This window comes from Plectropomus leopardus, chromosome 11 (assembly GCF_008729295.1).
Source record: "Plectropomus leopardus isolate mb chromosome 11, YSFRI_Pleo_2.0, whole genome shotgun sequence".
NCBI classification, from domain to species: domain Eukaryota; kingdom Metazoa; phylum Chordata; class Actinopteri; order Perciformes; family Serranidae; genus Plectropomus; species Plectropomus leopardus.
This window is the reverse complement of record NC_056473.1, coordinates 2,141,184-2,158,977: the sequence shown is the minus strand read 5'-3', so window position 1 is coordinate 2,158,977 and position 17,794 is coordinate 2,141,184. Positions and strand designations below refer to the sequence as shown.

Genomic DNA, 17,794 nt, shown 5'->3' with positions numbered 1-17,794 from the left:
CTTGTAAAAAGTGAAGAAGAAACAGTCACATCCTGGACAACTGCCAATGAAGTTAAAGGGATAGTTCAGATTTTTTGAAGTGGGGTCACTTATCCATAGTCAGTGTTTTATATACCGTAGATGTCAGTCAGCATGCCCCCGGTTTAGAGAAGCAGGCAGGCGTCCAACATGGAATCTATGGCTGTGAAGGGGCCAGCAACAAAACATTTCAGCTGCCTAGTCAGGGAACTAAAGCTGTTAACGGTTTTCCCATTGGAACAATCTATCGCGCAGAAAAAAATACTGTCAATTTACACTTAAAGCTGTCAAGATTACTTTGGTAGGACTTTTTCTCAGGGGGTAAAATGCATTTAGTTGCTAACCCCCATCCACAGCAGTACATTGCTTAGCTTCCATGCTGGACTCCAGTCTGCTTCTCAAAACTGGGGGCGTGATGACTGATATCTACTGTATGTAAGACACTAGGCGGGTTTCCATTAACCATCAAATTGTGCAAATATAAAATACACCTAAAGGAAACACAATTTCATCAAACTCCCATTTATTGCAACAAGTTTGTACGCTCGCATGAGGTGGTATTTTCGGTGATTCAAAAACACTATATTTCACAAAACTGCAATGGACACACTTTTTTGGCTTGTCTAGGTCACATTATGCAATGGCTATGTGCTTCTAGGTAGGAACTGGCTCCTCGGGCATGATGCAGCAGGCACCACAAAAGCTGTTATTGCATTGCATAGTTATGCAATGCAATAACAGAAACCCCTGGGCTGCTCCCACGTATAAGGGGCTTGCCTTTATATTATCACTCTAATAACACGCCTATGTCACCTTCGACTGGAAATAAACCTGGCTAGTGTGGTGGCTGCAATAGAAATAAACCTGATAATAGTTGAACATCCATCGCCATGCTTCTTGGAATGTTATCGTCAGAGAAGTCGCAGGACATAACTCAGTGGAAACACAGTCATCTCGCCATTGTCTTTTATCAACATTTCAAAAATACTATAATATTAAAAAACTAAAATAATATTAGTTTTGTGCAAATCTGTAATGAAAATCCACCTCCTGACTCTGGATAACCCAGAGTCTGGATTACCCCATACAGCCCCTCTTAAAAAATCCAGACTATCCCTTTAAGAAGAGAAAGTATAGACTTGTTCTGGATATTGACTAACACTCATCTGATTCTGGATGTGACACTGCAACCACTGTGCAGTCATCAGCTGTTAGATATGAATTTCTTCACTGGTACCAACAATGCCCCCACAGCACTTAGTATTTCAAATCCTCTGTGTGCTTTAAGAGGAACCAGAAGCCCATCTTCCATCTTTTCCGTGCTGTGGGACATACTGCGACCAGGCCAGGGCTGTCTTAATACCCACACTCAATCAATAGCGGCAGGAAGACACGACAAGGGCGACAAGATATTATCTGGCTCACACCCTGGGCCCCTGATTAAGTCTTCATCTACACTCTGTCACACTGAGATGTGATTAATTTAATACCATTATGGCCTAATGACAGGCTGTCTGCAGACCTGCCACAGCCAGCGCCCTCCGCAGCCTCAACCACTCTGAAAAAACCTGCCAGCCGCCACCGCCTAACCTGTTTCAGACCTCTTACAACACACCCTGTCCTGCTCTGCTGATTTCCACATGCCGACATGATAACACACTTGTATAAAAGCTGCTCCAGGCAAGATGAAGCTCTGCAATAGAGGAGCACCCACAGTAACCCAAGGTTTATTTACCAAACACAATCATTTTCCTGGAGTGGCTCCTGTTGCTGACAACAACATCATCACGCAACCTTGGCCATTTGCTGGCCACTGTCTGACAATCCCACACTTACTGTTTTTTTTTTTTTTTTTGTCTTTTTTAAATCTTAATGTTGATTTATGACCAGAAGAGTCTAGTTTAGCCTCAGGTGTTCTCTGTGGTCAGAGCACTCTGCACCTTCATTATTATAATTAGAGAAAACCTCTTATTTAATGTGAATAATTGAGTGTGAGGTGACACCTTGGCTGCAGATTCAAGACTCTGCCCACATGTGAACAGAGGCCATGGAAGAAGAACACAGCACAAACAGAACAATGCTTAGGTGAGGTGAATCCCAGTAGGCTGATAAACCCTCACACTAACTGGTTGCAGCAAAATTCTACAAAACATTCTGCTACTAAAATCTAGATGCCACCAAAGAATGCTCTGGCCTGCAGCAGAGGTACTTTAAGGTCCTTTAGCTGCAAATACTTGTGTGCAGTGGTGTGCTCTGTACTCACCAGCGGGGGCATCATTCCTTTGCTAGATGGAGGGATAACAACCCTCAGGTCTGGCTTGCGTCCTCCTATTCCCATGTTCCCTCCAGGGGGTGGTGGAGACTTGGTGGGCATGACTTTACCCAGGCCATTGCCGCTGGGTGTGCTGAGGACGCCCGGGGAGCCCCTAGGGTTAACAAAACCGTTCCCTGCAGAGGTATACAGTGACAGAAACGCATCATCAAACCACAGACTGTGACTGACAACACTCGCAGTCATCAAGCAAACCTCTCAAACAGCGTTGTTTTTCCAGCTTGCTGCAGCATGCAGCGTTAAGTGTTTCCAACCCTCTGGGAAGTTTTAATAGACTTGGATAATTATCCTGCACATTTACAAAAATAAAATGTCCATTTCAAAATTGATGAGCCTTTTATTTTTATTGTGAATGATTACATCTGAGTCAATTCTTTGCATCTCAGGATGAGGAGCAGTTCACTGACAAATGTACTGTGACTGCTTAAAAGAAATAGCTGAAGCCATTACAGTCGAGTGCAAAAACAGTAAAAGATCTCCTTATGTTGTTTTAACACTGTGCCCACAGACAACAACTAAGTGCAAGGCTCTTCCTGACACGTTCACACCTTGATGTTCATATCATGTCACTGTCATAGGTCATTTCCTTTATTTTGAAAAACGATGAGTTTCCACCTATTTATTTTATGAGCTCACATCCACCTCACCCAACTCTATTGATGGACAACTATCCAGTGCAAAGGCTGAATACTATCACTATTTAAGATATATCCTTTAAGAAATAAAAATAAATTTTCACTGTGAAAATTTCTTTACAGTCTGCATAGATTCATGGTACATATATAGATGCTATTCTATATTTTACAAAATGCTGCACTATGTTATGTACCCTAAAATAATATCTCAGAAATACTTGCACCAATAAAAAAGGATTCGATGCGTAAGGGGTATAATTGTTACTTAAGCAATGAAATAAATAAAGTTGAAAAAAAAAATTCATTTCAAAACAACTACAGTGTTAACCCTTTGAAACCTGGATTGGCATCAGTTTTCTTGTGCAGCGTTTAAACTCCTTTAACAAGCTACTTGACCCTTAGCAACCTAAACAAATTGGTTTGATTTCTTTCGATAAAATGAGGGGAAAAAAAGCCATGACCAACTTGACAAAAAATGTCCCACAAAAAAAAGAAAAAAAAAAGAAATTTTAAAACTGTGACATGAAAATTTCCTTAAAAAAATGTTTAAAAAAAGAGGGGAGGATTATTAGAAGTTTACCCCAGAGACAGGGAAAAATGTCTTGAAAAATGTCTTTTTTGGGATATTTTTTCATATTGCACATTTGCATATTTGGTAATTTTCTTTCACAAATTTGTTGGTAATTTTTGGATCATGTCTTATTAAGTTGCTTCTTACCTTCTCCCCATGCATTTCAAAGTCAAACCAATTTCCTCAGGTTTCAAAGGGTTAAAAATGAGCCCTTACACTGTCTGCATGATATTGCAAGATACTGTGTGACTCATTTGAATGAGGTCTGCAGTTGGATTCTGCAGATTCCAAACAAATCCACTCTAATCAAAATGGAGCAGTGGGTTATTAAGAAAAAATAATATAACAACAGCAATATTTCAATTGCTCTTCAATTCTTAATTGAATGCAATTCACATTACTCTTGATAAAAGCTATACAATACAGTGAACATGCTGAAATCCTGAAAACGAGAGGAAGAAAGAATGAATAGCGTCTCACGCTGCATCAACAGATCAGTAACACTTCAACAAGTTGCTGACTTCTCTATTGTGTTTAGTGTATCCCAGCGAAACACAAAGTGTGTGCACAATGAGTAGGCTCTTGCGTAGGAACATAATAGAACAATAGCCCCTCTGACTACAGATAAGGACGGCAACAATTCACGGTCAAATAAACAGTTATGAAGCCGACAATAGTATCTCACAGCTGAATCAACAGTATATACAAGCAGCTATTGCCGTCAGTTCTGGCTTTGATCATGCAAGACTTGGCTGCTGCAAGAAAACAATGTTTACAGAATTAGCAGAGTAAATGTCCAAGGCCCTAAAAATAGCGGACCTGATTAAAAGCAGTGAAGATGTCATTCAACAGGAATGAGATGTTAGTGCAATTCATGCCAAGGTATTGGTTACAGCTTGGTAATATGGCATGTTAAAACTTTCTGATAACAATCAGTGAGCTGTGATATTCTATTTTAACAGAGATTCTGTCCAAAACATAAATATGTGTCCTAGAAGGGAGAGCAAAGGTGTGAGTTATACAAATGTAACAATGGCTGCATCCTATTATGTTTTGCAGTAAGCCACACCAGTAAGCTAGAATGCAAAATACCCTTCAACTGATAGACCTCATTGTAAGTGCACAGGGTCACACTGAGGTACTGCTTTTTCTGCTGAAATATCAAAAATTAGCTCGTTATCTGTGTCTTGCCCAATGTTTGGTCTCTTTCACATAAGAAGATACCAGTGTTTCTCAAATATCTCAAATATCAAAAGTATAACCCTCTGGTAACACATACATTATAATCTTATATGTATATATCCTTAAATGACATATATTTAATGCAACATGTATTTAATTGTGCAGCAAAAAGAAAAAAAAAGCTACAAGCCTAAAGTTGATCTTAAAAAGGGAGCTTTTTTCCCCTCATCTCCATTTTTGTGCATCATTTTAAAAAGTTCTTACTGGTAATTCAATTATACATTAAAACTTACCCGTGTTGGTAGCCTATCTGCACTGTTTTTTAAATTTGTCTAGTTTAATGAATCCATTTTTGTTTGCCTATTAATTTATCTTTTAATTTGTTCTTTTATTCTGTCTTGATCGTGTCTAATTCTATCATAAATACCATTATTCCTGTGTTTACTGCTTTCATTCTTTGAATCGTATTTACCCTTATTAGTATGGGTTGTTATTGTTATTTTTTTTATTAGTAATTGTTTCTCTCTTAATCTACTTTAAATTTTGACTGGCCTTAGTTCTGCATTATTGTTTGACTCTTATTGTTATGTTGCCTCTGCAAGAAACCTGTGCTGCTTCTGCTTTGCCTTGTTGGTCAAAGCACATGGTAAGAAAAAAAAAATTATTTATTGTCTATCTTAGTGTTTTTGTAAAAAAAAAAAAAAAAGCTGCTACAATAGAGCCAAAAATAATAAACGCCTCCTGTGCCACTCCTCAGTGCATCTCTAAATCAAGTGGAAACCTCAGAGGCTGAAAAATGAAGCTAATCTCCATAGATCCCTATGTTAAAATGACCAACTTTACAGCACAAATAAACATGTTTACAGCCTGGTACTCAAACAGTTTTGGTCTCTATAGCAAAGTTTAACATTTGTAAGTGTACAGAAGGTGATATTTTATTTAAAACTCAACCGTTTACATTTTATTAAGACGTAAAGTTGCCTATATTTAAGGGTGGGGCTGCTTGAGTGGCAGGTGTGTGAGTGAGATCCACCCCTTGCTCCAACTTCTGGTCTAAGTATGGTAACTTCTGGCTCCAAAAAAACAAGATGGCAAGACTTCAAGATCATCCACAAACCAATGGGTGACATCTCAGTAGCTACGTCCAAAATGAATACAGTCCATGGTCTAAATTTACTAATACACCAAATTTCACTGTTCATAAAGCTGCTGCTTTGTTGTAGTATTATAAAATACCTGGTGCTCATTTTTCATTATATAAGCTGCCTGAATCAAGCATGTACCGTCTCTTTTAAAATTCAGTCATTTTCTTTGCTCACTTTTATACCATCATATTCTGGGTTGATAACAGTAGGACACATATTGCCAGTGCTTCACCAGGCAAAGACAGACAGACACTCAGTGCTGTATTCACAGGCTAATTTAGACTTGGATTAACCCACCTGACTTGCATATTTTTGGAATCTGTCTCTGATTATGACTTCAGATGTCTGATGATGATTAACTCCTGTACTTCTTTCAAATAATTGCCATGAGGGGAACACACGTCTAAACAAAAACTCAGATCACAAAGTTCATTTTGAGCCAAAGTAGCAAGCTGAGACCCAGCCTTTCAGCATGGACGTTTCAGTGGGCTTTTCTGATGTCTGCCCTCATTCCATATTCAGACTCCTCGTACGGCTCAGTCATGCCAATAAATCCTCTCTGACTGAAACCTGCGCGTGTTGGAGCTGTTTGGTTTCTCTTCATTGTCCTGAATTATTAACACAGTCTGGGAAAGAGGCATTACATAAGGCCTTGTGTTTACAACTGAAACATTCAGTTTTCATTTTAAGGCCAGGAAAAGAAAACACTGCAACTTATTGTGCCTGGCAGCCCACATATGTCAGGTTAAGGAAAAAGAGAAAATGTCTTGATGAATGACAAGAAATAATAGATGTGAATCAAGGTCTCCAAAAACAGTTTTCTAATAATAGATGCCACGCACAGTCCTATTGTTGTGTCTCAGATAACTAATACCAGGCAGGATGTGCAGAAGGTGATTTTTTTAAGGCAGATGGCAACCAGGTATACCATTGTTCTTATGTTTTTCAAAAAGCATGGGTATGATTCATCATCATCCTCAAACTTTGAATATATGTTTCACATTCAATCAACCTACAAGAAAATAACTTTCTGAAAGTAAAATCTGTACAAATTATTTTTCCTATTACCTGATGTGATCTGCTGAACACAAAAACATACTCTGTAAGTGTATTTCAAGGGCTTGCAATGATTAAATACTGTTAAAGAGTTGTGTACAGCGAGCAGACATATTCCATAAGAGAGAGCACACAACTGTCATTCTTAAGGCTCTAGTCAAGAGCTAAAGGTTGTAATAAGGTGTAATTGCAAACAGCTAGTAAATAATAACCCCCACAGTTCAAACATCTGCCCAGAGGCTGTGTGGACAGTATTCATTCACTTCTTCTTCCCTTTGCCTTAAACTGGGCATACACTGTGCGATTTTAGAAATTCTCTTGTTAATCCCAACTCATACTGTACAAGAAAATTGTCTGTGATGTAAAGCCAAAGCTAACGATTAATGTGCTCACAATGTACAGTCCGATCGTCAAGCCATCCTGGCTGACAGTTGTAAATAGAGATTAGTTTGAAAGCTCTGAGGCAGGTATTAGCAACAATGCAAACAAGGCAGAAGCATGCTGCCTTGATAATCTGTACAATCCTGTGTGCTGAGACCTCCGAAAAAAACAGGCACCGGCGCATATAGACTCGTAGATGGCTTGGAAGACATGGACAATATGGCTTGTTCATTTTGCAGAGAGGATTGAAGGTAAACTAGCTACTTTTACAGTTGTTAATTTGATAGCTAACGTAACGTTCCTTGTTGTGCACTTTCATTGTCGTGTTGCCATGGTGTTTTCATATGCTCTGTTTGCCACACTGAGGAATCGTGACTCTTCTTCAATTGTGCGAGACCCTCAAGCCCCCATGAAGTGCACCAGGCGTTGATGCAAATTCAACATAGTGGCCAAAAGTGGAATTACACTGTGCGAGTCGGTTGACTGATACACACTGGCCCAGAAAGATTTTTCCATATTGACATACATTGGGAAAGAGATGTCTGTAAATCAGTAAATCATTTTTTGTCAATGTCAAAACCACCGCGAAACGACTCATTTCAATATCATTAAATTACCCGCTCGGACATACTTGGCTGCCGTTAATCTCTACAACACAATTCTAAACCCAGAAAAAGAGCTTTTTCTGCTTCATGAGCCAATGAGCAGCTCTCACAGGAAAGAACGAGGCCCCACCCCCATGGCTGTATCCAGACTTCCCTATAAAACATCCATGGAGAGCCTACGTGGGGTAACCAAAACCTCTTACATGTCAGAAATTCATCCGACCGTCCAAAGGTACGAGCAGATGATCGGCCTTTGCTCCTCCCTGTAAACTGCACGGTATATGAGTCCCGACGAAGCTGAAATTTGGCCCAACTCTAAAGTGAGTTGTGTGGCTCAAAAATCTGCATAAAAAACGGTCTAAAACTGTACAGCGTTTACTTGGCTTTATGTAAAAACAACAACAAACTTCTCTCTGTGGTGACACCATTGAACAGGGGAGAAGATATCACACACATCTTCCATCTGGTCACTTTCAAAGGCTTCTGCTGAGGTCATAGCTGCTACTTGTGAAAAATCAGAGCTATGTCAGGAATGGTCATCTGACAGCAGGGCTGGAGAGGTTCTCTCCTCCCTGTAGACTCTGCTGTTCGACACACTCGGTACAAACAACAGCTGCAGCATGCTCACACTGTGCCAAACGCTGACGCCCCCTGGCAGAGGATTTTGACTCTACCCTGACCCGCCACCACACCCCAAACTTACCCAGAACTCTTTCTGAAATGTTGTAAACTGATCTGAGGTGATCTTACTTTCTCATCAATACCTAGCCAAATGTCACATAGTAGGCATCTATTCTTGAGGTCGCCCACGAGTGATGAACATTAAATATCGTATCATTTTATATCACCATGCTGCATTTTGTCAGAAAAACTACATGGAGTACAAGTGACAAAGAAAGAGTTTACACTTTGAAACCTAGGGCAACATCACTTTTCTTGTGCTTCTTTGAGTCACCTTTCACAAATACTTAAACCTTTGAACCCTGAGTAAATGGGTGTGATTTCTTTGAAAAACATGGTTAAAAAAAAAAGGCTACAAGCAACTTGGTAAGAAATGTTTCACAAGTTACAGAAATTAGTAGATTTAGACAAATATCTAGGGACAAATGTCGAGGGAAGAAGAAAAAAGCTAGGGAAAAAGCAATATTCATAATTATCCTAATTATTTTACAGAACTTTTAAAGCAACTTTTCCAAGTCTCATTTGCCTTTCTTAAAATTTTCTTTCTTTCTTTCTAATTTTCTTTTTAATTTTCAGGTATTTTCATTTTTTTAAAATAATTTCTTACTAAGTTTTGGTTCATTTCTTCTGTCACTGTTCATGAGCCTTGTATGAAATCAATCCAATATGCAAAGATTTCATAGGGTTAAACTCCACCTGCCTGCACCTCTCACCCATCACATTGCAGCCATGACAGGCCGTCCGGTCATTGTGTACCGAGGACTTAGTGGGATGTCATGGCCCAAATGCCTAAAGGGTTATGCTGGTCTAGGCATCTTACAGACCCTCTCCAGCCATATAAGGGCTGTCATCGGAGTGGGGTGCAAACAGATGCACCTGTCAATAGAGGGAAGGAAACAGGATGAGGGAGGGCTACATAGAGGTGACAAGTTTAAAGGAAACGCTGCATTTATTTACCTGCCAAAGTCAGTTGGATAGCCAGTTGCCTCGCCTGGTTACCCAGGTTGCTGTCAAGCACAAACAGCACACTGTGTGAATGCTGCTGAGCCATTTCCTATCACACATGCATTTAACAAGCATACTATGCATTTCCTCTGCAGAGAGGAGCAACACTTGTATTCCCTTTGCATGCAGTGAAAATATATTCGGGCACAGGCACTATCACTCAACGATAGTGACAACCGCCTTGAACCAATCACAGATGGAAACGTAACTATCCAGCTCGCGTGCTAAGCAGGAGGCCTATTGGGCAGAGCTACAGAGAGCTAATGAATCTCCAGGGAGGACTTACCCGCTGGGCTGGAGCCCACACCACTTGGCACTGAAAGGTCTGTGGTATCCAGCATGCCACCTAATGAGATGCACAGAGTGATATGATTAACCATCTGCATCCTTCTGCAAGCTAGCAGAGCATGTGATGGAGATGCCAGACCAGACATGAAAATGTCATGTACATCTATCTTCACAGCACACGAAAGGGAGGCGTGTGCACTCCCACCAGTGTCCTCATGGTCTGGAAATATTCAATATGTGATAAAAGACCATATATTGAACATCAAGCTGCGTTCAGCATGGTGTTTGTTATGTTAATAAAGTTTGAAATGGTGAATACAGATTTCCACTATGAGGACGAGCCTGCAACAAATATTTATCCATTTTCTGGGCAATCAGGCATCAATTTCAAGAATCTCTACCAACAGTCGAATGAAAACTCTGCACTTTCAACACTTAAATCAAGCACATAGTACTAGTATGCCACATGAGTGTGGGTATTATTTTAGCTTTTGAAATATGCTGATCCAATATGAACCATTAAAAAAAAGGGGGAAAAAACCCAAACAATACAGATAGAGCAGCGAATCATCAAGAAAGAGTTATTGTGAAAAACACCCATTAACTAACCCCCCTGTGCATGGGAAGGTGTTAGCCAGTTCTGATATGTGGTTAATTTTGAATGAGGCATTTCACACCTTGTTGCATGTACTTCTAGCGTATGCAGTGTAGCTAAATCTTGCAAAAGCCATCTGGAGCGACTGAGTCAGACCAGTCATACAAGCATCAGCGTAGACTGACATCATTTTTCCACAATGCTGATACAGTAAAAGGTGTGATGATGAGCATTTCAGAGGGTGTGAAAAATATATATCACACCAAAACCAGTTAAAGGGTTTCGGCATGACATGACTGCTTGACCTTGGGTCATTACATCCAATGCTATCATGAAAAAAAACCTTTATGTTCTCTAGGGAGAGACAAAAAAATACCTTAAAGCAATAGTTGGAAGCTAACTGCATCCACATTATTGTATTATAAATGAGACAAAAAATCTGTGAAGAAAATCCTGTTCCTCTTTCTCCTGGTAGTTCTTATGGCCTTTGGTAGAAACTAGCATGTTAGTTGGAAAACAGCCAATCAGAGCCGAGTAGTCCCTAACGCAGCTGTCAATAAGTGTTTGTAAGCTGCAGTCAAACTGTCAAACTAGGCAGCATTGATCAAATATAAATCAAGATTCCACCAAGATTCTATGGTATGTCATCACAGTTACACTGCCAACTACTAGCCTGGCATGCACACTACAGCGTTCTTGGTTATTTCTGTGGATCACTCTCATAATGCTATTATATGAATGCGTTTCTAAAACACAAAGAAAAGAGCCCAGTGGAGCCCTTCTCATGTGGCCTGAAAGAAATGCTGGGCACACATATTTTAACTGTAGTTTGTCAAAAAAAAAATTGTAGTAGTAGGCTACTACAACATCCTCAAAACCCATATTAATTTCTGTTGTTAAACAAACAAGATATGATGCGTTAATGTTAATGTCTTCATGAGCTTTGAATGAGTCAGTAGTTGATTTTTTAGCATTAACAAGATCCTGGCTATCTGTTTCCTGCTTGAACCTTTTATGCTATGTTAGGCTAACACCCTTTTGGTTGACAATCATCAGTTCTCACCAGAAATCTTATTTTGTTTAACAAAAATAAATGCTATTGGGATAATTAAAAAAAATCAATATAATCATATACAAATACACAAAAAGAGTCTCTAATGAACTTTATAAAACCTGCACTGAGTGGTCTGGATCGTCCTCTATACACCACTTTGACCAGTTAACTGAGGTTGTTGTCCACTAACCTGTACTGGTGGGCCTCTGGGGTCCTCCACTTGAGCCCACATTCCTGTGTAGAGAGGCCTGTGGAGGGGACAGCATCCCACTGTCACTCAGAGAGGCTGTGGCTGCTGCCAGGGCCTGGCTGCCCAGAGTCCCTCCTGGCTGGTACATGGCATTTGGATTGGATACAGGCACTGCCACATGCATGGAGAAGTTCTGCTGAGGCAATGCTGTGGGCTACAAGAGGGAGACAAACACACACAGAGGTTTACACACAAACACAGTAAAACACAAGGTTTAATGATAAATCTGAAGGGTCAGTGATTGTCATGGCATCATTAGCAGAGAGCTCCCCTTGAGGGTTTGCTTTCATAAACAAGGACACTGTGCATTTTCAACTCAGCAGCTGCTTCATAACAGAATATTTTAAGAAACATTTCTGCCCGACATCTGAGGGCTGTTGAGTGACACCATAGAGCCATCATAAAAGTTCATTCTCAATAACATCATACACACAGATCTTTGGTAATACTGCAACACACAGAACACACAGACACAAAAAAAACATGCATTCAGGTGATCACTTTGGCATTGCAGCAGTCAGCACTACTTTTGCCTTTTGAAATGCCACTGTGTTTCTCAGCAGAGCAGAGAGGGGTGGTGGGGATTCACAGTTACGAAAATTGTGACTCACTTGCATTTACCTACAAAGTGCTGACTGTGCAAAGCACAAGTGAGAATGACAGGTGGCAGTGAGAACGTTTCATCATAGCATTATCCAGTGAGCCGGCTTGGCCGTTATCATTAGTTTGTTAATGGCAAAGTGATGCTCTTCATGTCAGGAACATATAGAGAACGACTGCTTAGTATGCACCATGTTCTTGCACAGTTCTAATATTGTCACGCATGATAAGATCACAAAAGATTTGTGGTGTTTTAGCGGTTGAGCCAGTGTGGTGCTTGATGAGGGAGAGGGAGGATGTAAATGATAGTGTAGTGTTAGTGTGCTCTGGGAACACTTTACTGCTGGAGCTGTTTAGGCGTACCAGATATTTTATGCTAGAATGCACCGAGAGAGAGGTAATAGAAAGATTTAAGAAGAAAAACATGACATTATTACGGAACTGTGAAAATAAATCTATTTTTACTCTCTTTTGTGATATTGGACCTCGTGCAGCAACATTCTCTTAAATTTCTCTGATATTTTCTCTTAATTTTCTGATAAGAGAAAAGATAAGAGAGGTCAACTCCAGATGCACCAAACGCTCTTCACCACCCAAATCTCCTCCGACCAGGTGTGCTCAATAATGAATCCCACTGATCATAAGTCACCTGTTAGCACAGGTAACGCCCCCTAAACACTATATAAGGGCAGGTTTTGTGCCGTGTGCAAAGACTTAAACACATAGCCAAAACTGGAGAGATGACACCAAAAAGGTTGTAAGAAGTTCTGCTGAGTGAAATTTTTGTAGGCTTACTGTTAAATAAACTTAAACAAAGTGAATGTACTTCACATTCACTTTGCACATAATGAAGTACTAAAAGTAAAAGTGCACATACAAAAAGCTTTAAATAAATTTAATAGATCAAAATAATTAAAAGAATTAGAGGAAAAAGCAGGAAGTCCTCATACATACATATACACATATGTACATATGAGAAGCTGGAACTATAAAATGTCTTTTGCATTAAAAAAATAACTTACAAGATGAAGAAAATAGTAGTTCCAATTAATTTTCTAATTAACTGACTAAACTGTTTCAGCTGCACTTGTATATTGTCATAATTTTGGTTTGTGCACAAAAATTTTAATATGTAATGTCGTTACATAAAAGAAGTGAAGTAAAAAGTACAGTTTTTCCCTCCAAAGTGTCATGGAGTAGAGGAAGAAAATGGCATGGGATTAAAATAAACTAACATAAAAGTAACTAGTTACATTCCAGCTCTGGTTAGCAGAGGGATGGGAAGTAACTGAAATTACAGTGACTGGGACTAATGCACCAAGTATAGTAGTATCTCTTTAGCCCTGAAATTTAATAATCCAATTATTAAAATTACTCTAAACCCTCAAATAAATTTGATTAAATGATATTCATGCATTTGTCTTTAATGTTCCTGAAATATAGAGCTTATTTTTCCTTATGTTGGACAACAATTTGTGGACTGTGAAGGCAAGATATTTTTCCCTTATCTTGGTAAGAGTCTCTGAACCACTTGTAAAATGTTCTCTTACCTAAGTGAAGAGCAAAAACAAGAAAACATTTGTTTATCCCAAAAATCAATGGGTACTAACAAAAGAAGAACAAATCGTAGATACGAGCAAAAATAAGAGAAAATTTGTTGTATACGGTTTCTTGCATGAGGCCCAATATAGGATAAAAATTAGGTTTGAGATGAAAAAAAAACCTTGCAGGTCTTTATAATAAACACTTGTGATATGTGAGCACGTATTTACTGCATGTGTTTAAATAGAGACTGCTGTTTGATTAATGATAACATGACCATGATACTGGGGTGTAATCTTTCCAGCAGAAGCATGCAACATTTCACCTGTTCACATGAAATGTGATCTTATCAGGGTGTGCCAAAATATCAGTTGCAGAACAAATCAACATAAGAAACATATGCACGCCCAGTGAAGGGGGGCATTAATCTTAAGATAGAGTAGTTCTGAAAGAAGTTGACAGAAGTTCTGCGGGGGAGGTGGGGGGGGGTAACAAAAAGAGGAAAAAGTTAAATGAAAAAAAGAGTGAAAATCCTTTGTGCCACAAAGCCAAGCAAAAACGTTGCATTTACAGTACTTACGATTTTATGATTTCTCATCATATTATCAAACTCCTCATTAATTTTTTTATACTTTTCTTCTGTGTGAGGAGTGAGGACATATGAGGCATCGGGGTCCGGGCTATCACAACCTCTGTGTTCTTTCTTGTTTAGCGCCTGTAGTGAACATCAACATAAAGACAAGGAATCAACACAAAACAGCAGGGGACAAAGGAAGTACTTACACCACAGCGCTTGTACATTAAATCACTCTCTTCGTTTAGTTTGCCGAAATGGTCGTCCATGAGGGGGCTGTGCCCAAAACAGTCTTCAGGATCAGGACTAGCACAGTCATTATGGCCTTTGTTTCTCAATTTCTGAAAGGAAATTGCACAGTTGAAAAGAAACAGTATGGTAGTAGTAGTGTTACCTAATATATACATTTATTCTGGAAAAATATAAAACAAATATATGTACAAAGCAAACATCTTCTGTGTGATTCCTTTTTCTTTTCAGTACAACATGAACAGCTGCTACACTGATACAAGGCTAAGCTGTGGCTCAATACAAGGCTCTGTACCAAGGGGAAACTGAAATGTCACTCTATATCCTTTCACCCCTCAGATGTGTTTAGAGAAACAAAATATTGTCCTCCTCCCTTTTCCTCTCCTTCTCCCCCCTCCTCCTCCCTGCCTCCATCCCTGTCTGTTCTTCCTCCTCTTGCTGCAAGTGTGTGTTTGCATTTTTCATTTTGTTTCAGTTATCATAAGCCACCCAGCTGGAAGAAACTCTAGCATAAGGAGATCCTACAGCAGCACACTTTAAAGCTGTCCCAGTCTGTAATACAGTATGGTTGTCACTTGTGGGATCTTATCAAAGTTAATGCATGTGGGGAAGTAACATGGATTATCAAATGTGGTCAAAGATGCCTATTTAAGTATGAAATTGAGAAATTATTGTGAAATCAAAGCGCCTGTAAGTACACAGGGTGGTGTGTTGTGGTGTTATAAAGAGCTTGTTCTAACTTCAAGAAAAAAAATGCAATAAAAGCAAACAAATAATAGCAGTTCTGTGCACTTTCTTACAGGCTGTTCTATGCTCCTCATTACAGCTCTGAATAGCGGTGTTAACAAGACTCGCTGACAGCATGTGACAGCATGTGATATCAAGGCAGCATACATCAAAACATGATTTATGTGTGGCTCGCAAGGTTTCTCTATCAGACTAGTGCAGGTCCGCAGCAGCGCCCTGCCTTGTCTGTGGGCTGCCTCGGAGGCCTTGCGTGTACAGGAAGGTCATTGACTCCTGTGGAGGCAGGGGTCAGAGTGTGAGGCAGGGGAGAGGGACCTACACACACTAATGAGACCTTACTCTCTGTTGCTGGTCTTCATCACCCAAGAAAGAAGAAAATGTGTGTGTGTGTGTGTGTGTGTGTGTGTGAAAGAGAAAGAGAGTAGGAGTGTGTGTGGTGCATGTGTGCAATGTGTGTGTGGTGAAGGGCGGTTTCTACAGCTCTGACAGCGATGTGAACGTATGTTTAGGTCTGTGCAAGACAATGCGGCTAACCCAGCGCTTCTCACCACAACCTCAGTGTAAGTTACATTTCCTAAAACCTGTGCCATGGCTTTATGGGAGTCCTGCATAAAATCATTGCTCATTAAAACCACACAGTGCTAAATCCAACTCTGCTCAGTCCCATCTCCATGCATTCACATGCATATCATTTGTCAGGGATGTAGATTTTGTGCCACAAGAACAATGTCAATCTAGAAGTGTGCACAAAAATAAGGAAGTTCAGAAAAGAACCCACATCTCTTGAAACATAAGTGCCCAGAGGAGAGCGAGAGAGAGAGACATAAGTCTTGTGGATAATGAATGGCCTGCACTGTACCACAGATGCATTACTGTTTGGTGCGGTACAGAGCAGGGGCATTCTTCTCATTCTAAGAAAACGCCTTGCTGGTTCATTTCCTGTTTACTGAACGAACCCTCTTTAGTTAGGGTCCTGAAAGGCCTGTGTTTACTGGGGTTTAACTATGCACTTTCTCCACCAGCGAGCAAAAGATCTGATCTGAACCTGCAAATTTAGGCTCCAAACCTGCTTATTATGGGAATAGCTTGGGTCGGACTGGTTGCAAAATGGGCAGGGCTGCTCTACTTTCTACTTTCACAACAAGCTTGGCCAGCCTTCATTACACCGCACCCACTGGCCCAAGCCATTTAGGGAGGGGTTGTTGCAGCACAGTGGGTGAGCAGGAACCAGATAGCAGCAGACAAGGGCAGGCAGCGATCAGATCTGCTCCATGATACATTGCATGAATCACTACAATATGTATTATCTTCAAAAGGATGATGGCGTTGTGTGTACATGCCATTTGGTGTGCAAGAGTTAATCGTCTCTGTGGCGTTCTAATGCATATATCATGGCAGGCCTGGGAATGCATGGCTGTAATTCTTTGTTAAATGACTTGGCATGTTATGGGTGTCCCACAGACGCTGCCCACAGCTCCCAGTAAATGGATCACTAAATCAGCACATGGCCAAACAGGTGTCCCTCTTCCAAACACCTGTCAGGACCTGGCTCCCCGTACTGGCCAATCAGAGGCAGCCGCGCAGAGATATGGCCGTAGAAGGGACCACATGGAGCCCTGAAGGCCACCTGACCTCACATCAACTCTGCTCTTACATGTCTCTGCTGCAGACGACTCCAGACATGACAAAGTTCTGACCTAGAAAAAGGGGTAAACTTACTGAGACAATCAGGATGCAAAAAAAAAGGACTATTTTTTTCATAATGAATAGTTATATAAAAGCAACTTCTAAATTCTCCATACATGCTGAATCAAGATATGGGGTTTGCTCTTGTAAAAGTAAAGTTGGCTGCATGTAAATAGAGCTTAGGTTGGGATTTTTTCCAAAGCATTTCTAATGAAAAATATGGGCTGTTTGTTGCAGGAGGGGGGCTCACAAAGAATATGGACAAGGGAACTTGTGTAATCTATTCACAAGGTCCTGAGAGGCTCACAAAGATGAGTGGGAACAAGGCCAGCTGCTATTTTCTCACAGCAGTCCAAACCTGTATTGATAGAAATTTTGCTCCTCAGATAAAAATGAGACTGTGAGTGGCTGACGTCAGAGCAAGCAGGCACCATTGTCTGTGCGTGTATGTATGTGTGACTATCAGGTTTTTTTTTGTTGTTTTTTTTTGTGAAACTTGAACTTCTCCTAAGAAAAAACATTTTCCATTGCAGGAAGCCTTATCCCGAAGAAAACATCTATATGCCATCTCCACCTGAGCCCTGACCATTAACTTGGC

General features: G+C 40.2%; 1 protein-coding gene across 7 annotated transcripts in view; it reads right to left on the bottom strand.

Annotated features, from left to right (window-relative positions):
- The window catches only part of mef2aa (myocyte enhancer factor 2aa), a 79,641-nt gene that overhangs the window by 5,063 nt on the left and 56,784 nt on the right, over window positions 1-17,794 (bottom strand). For 3 of the 7 annotated variants that reach the window (XM_042496904.1, XM_042496903.1, XM_042496906.1), the window contains exons 4-7: window positions 14,521-14,655; window positions 11,739-11,952; window positions 9,898-9,957; window positions 2,282-2,466 (exon numbers count right to left, since the gene is read on the bottom strand). In XM_042496904.1, the coding sequence (XP_042352838.1) occupies window positions 2,282-2,466; window positions 9,898-9,957; window positions 11,739-11,952; window positions 14,521-14,655 (594 nt within the window). Of the gene's footprint in view, window positions 1-2,281; window positions 2,467-9,897; window positions 9,958-11,738; window positions 11,953-14,520; window positions 14,656-14,723; window positions 14,856-17,794 lie in introns of all 7 variants that reach the window. The other 4 variants (XM_042496905.1, XM_042496909.1, XM_042496907.1 and 1 more) reach the window with 2 other exon arrangements.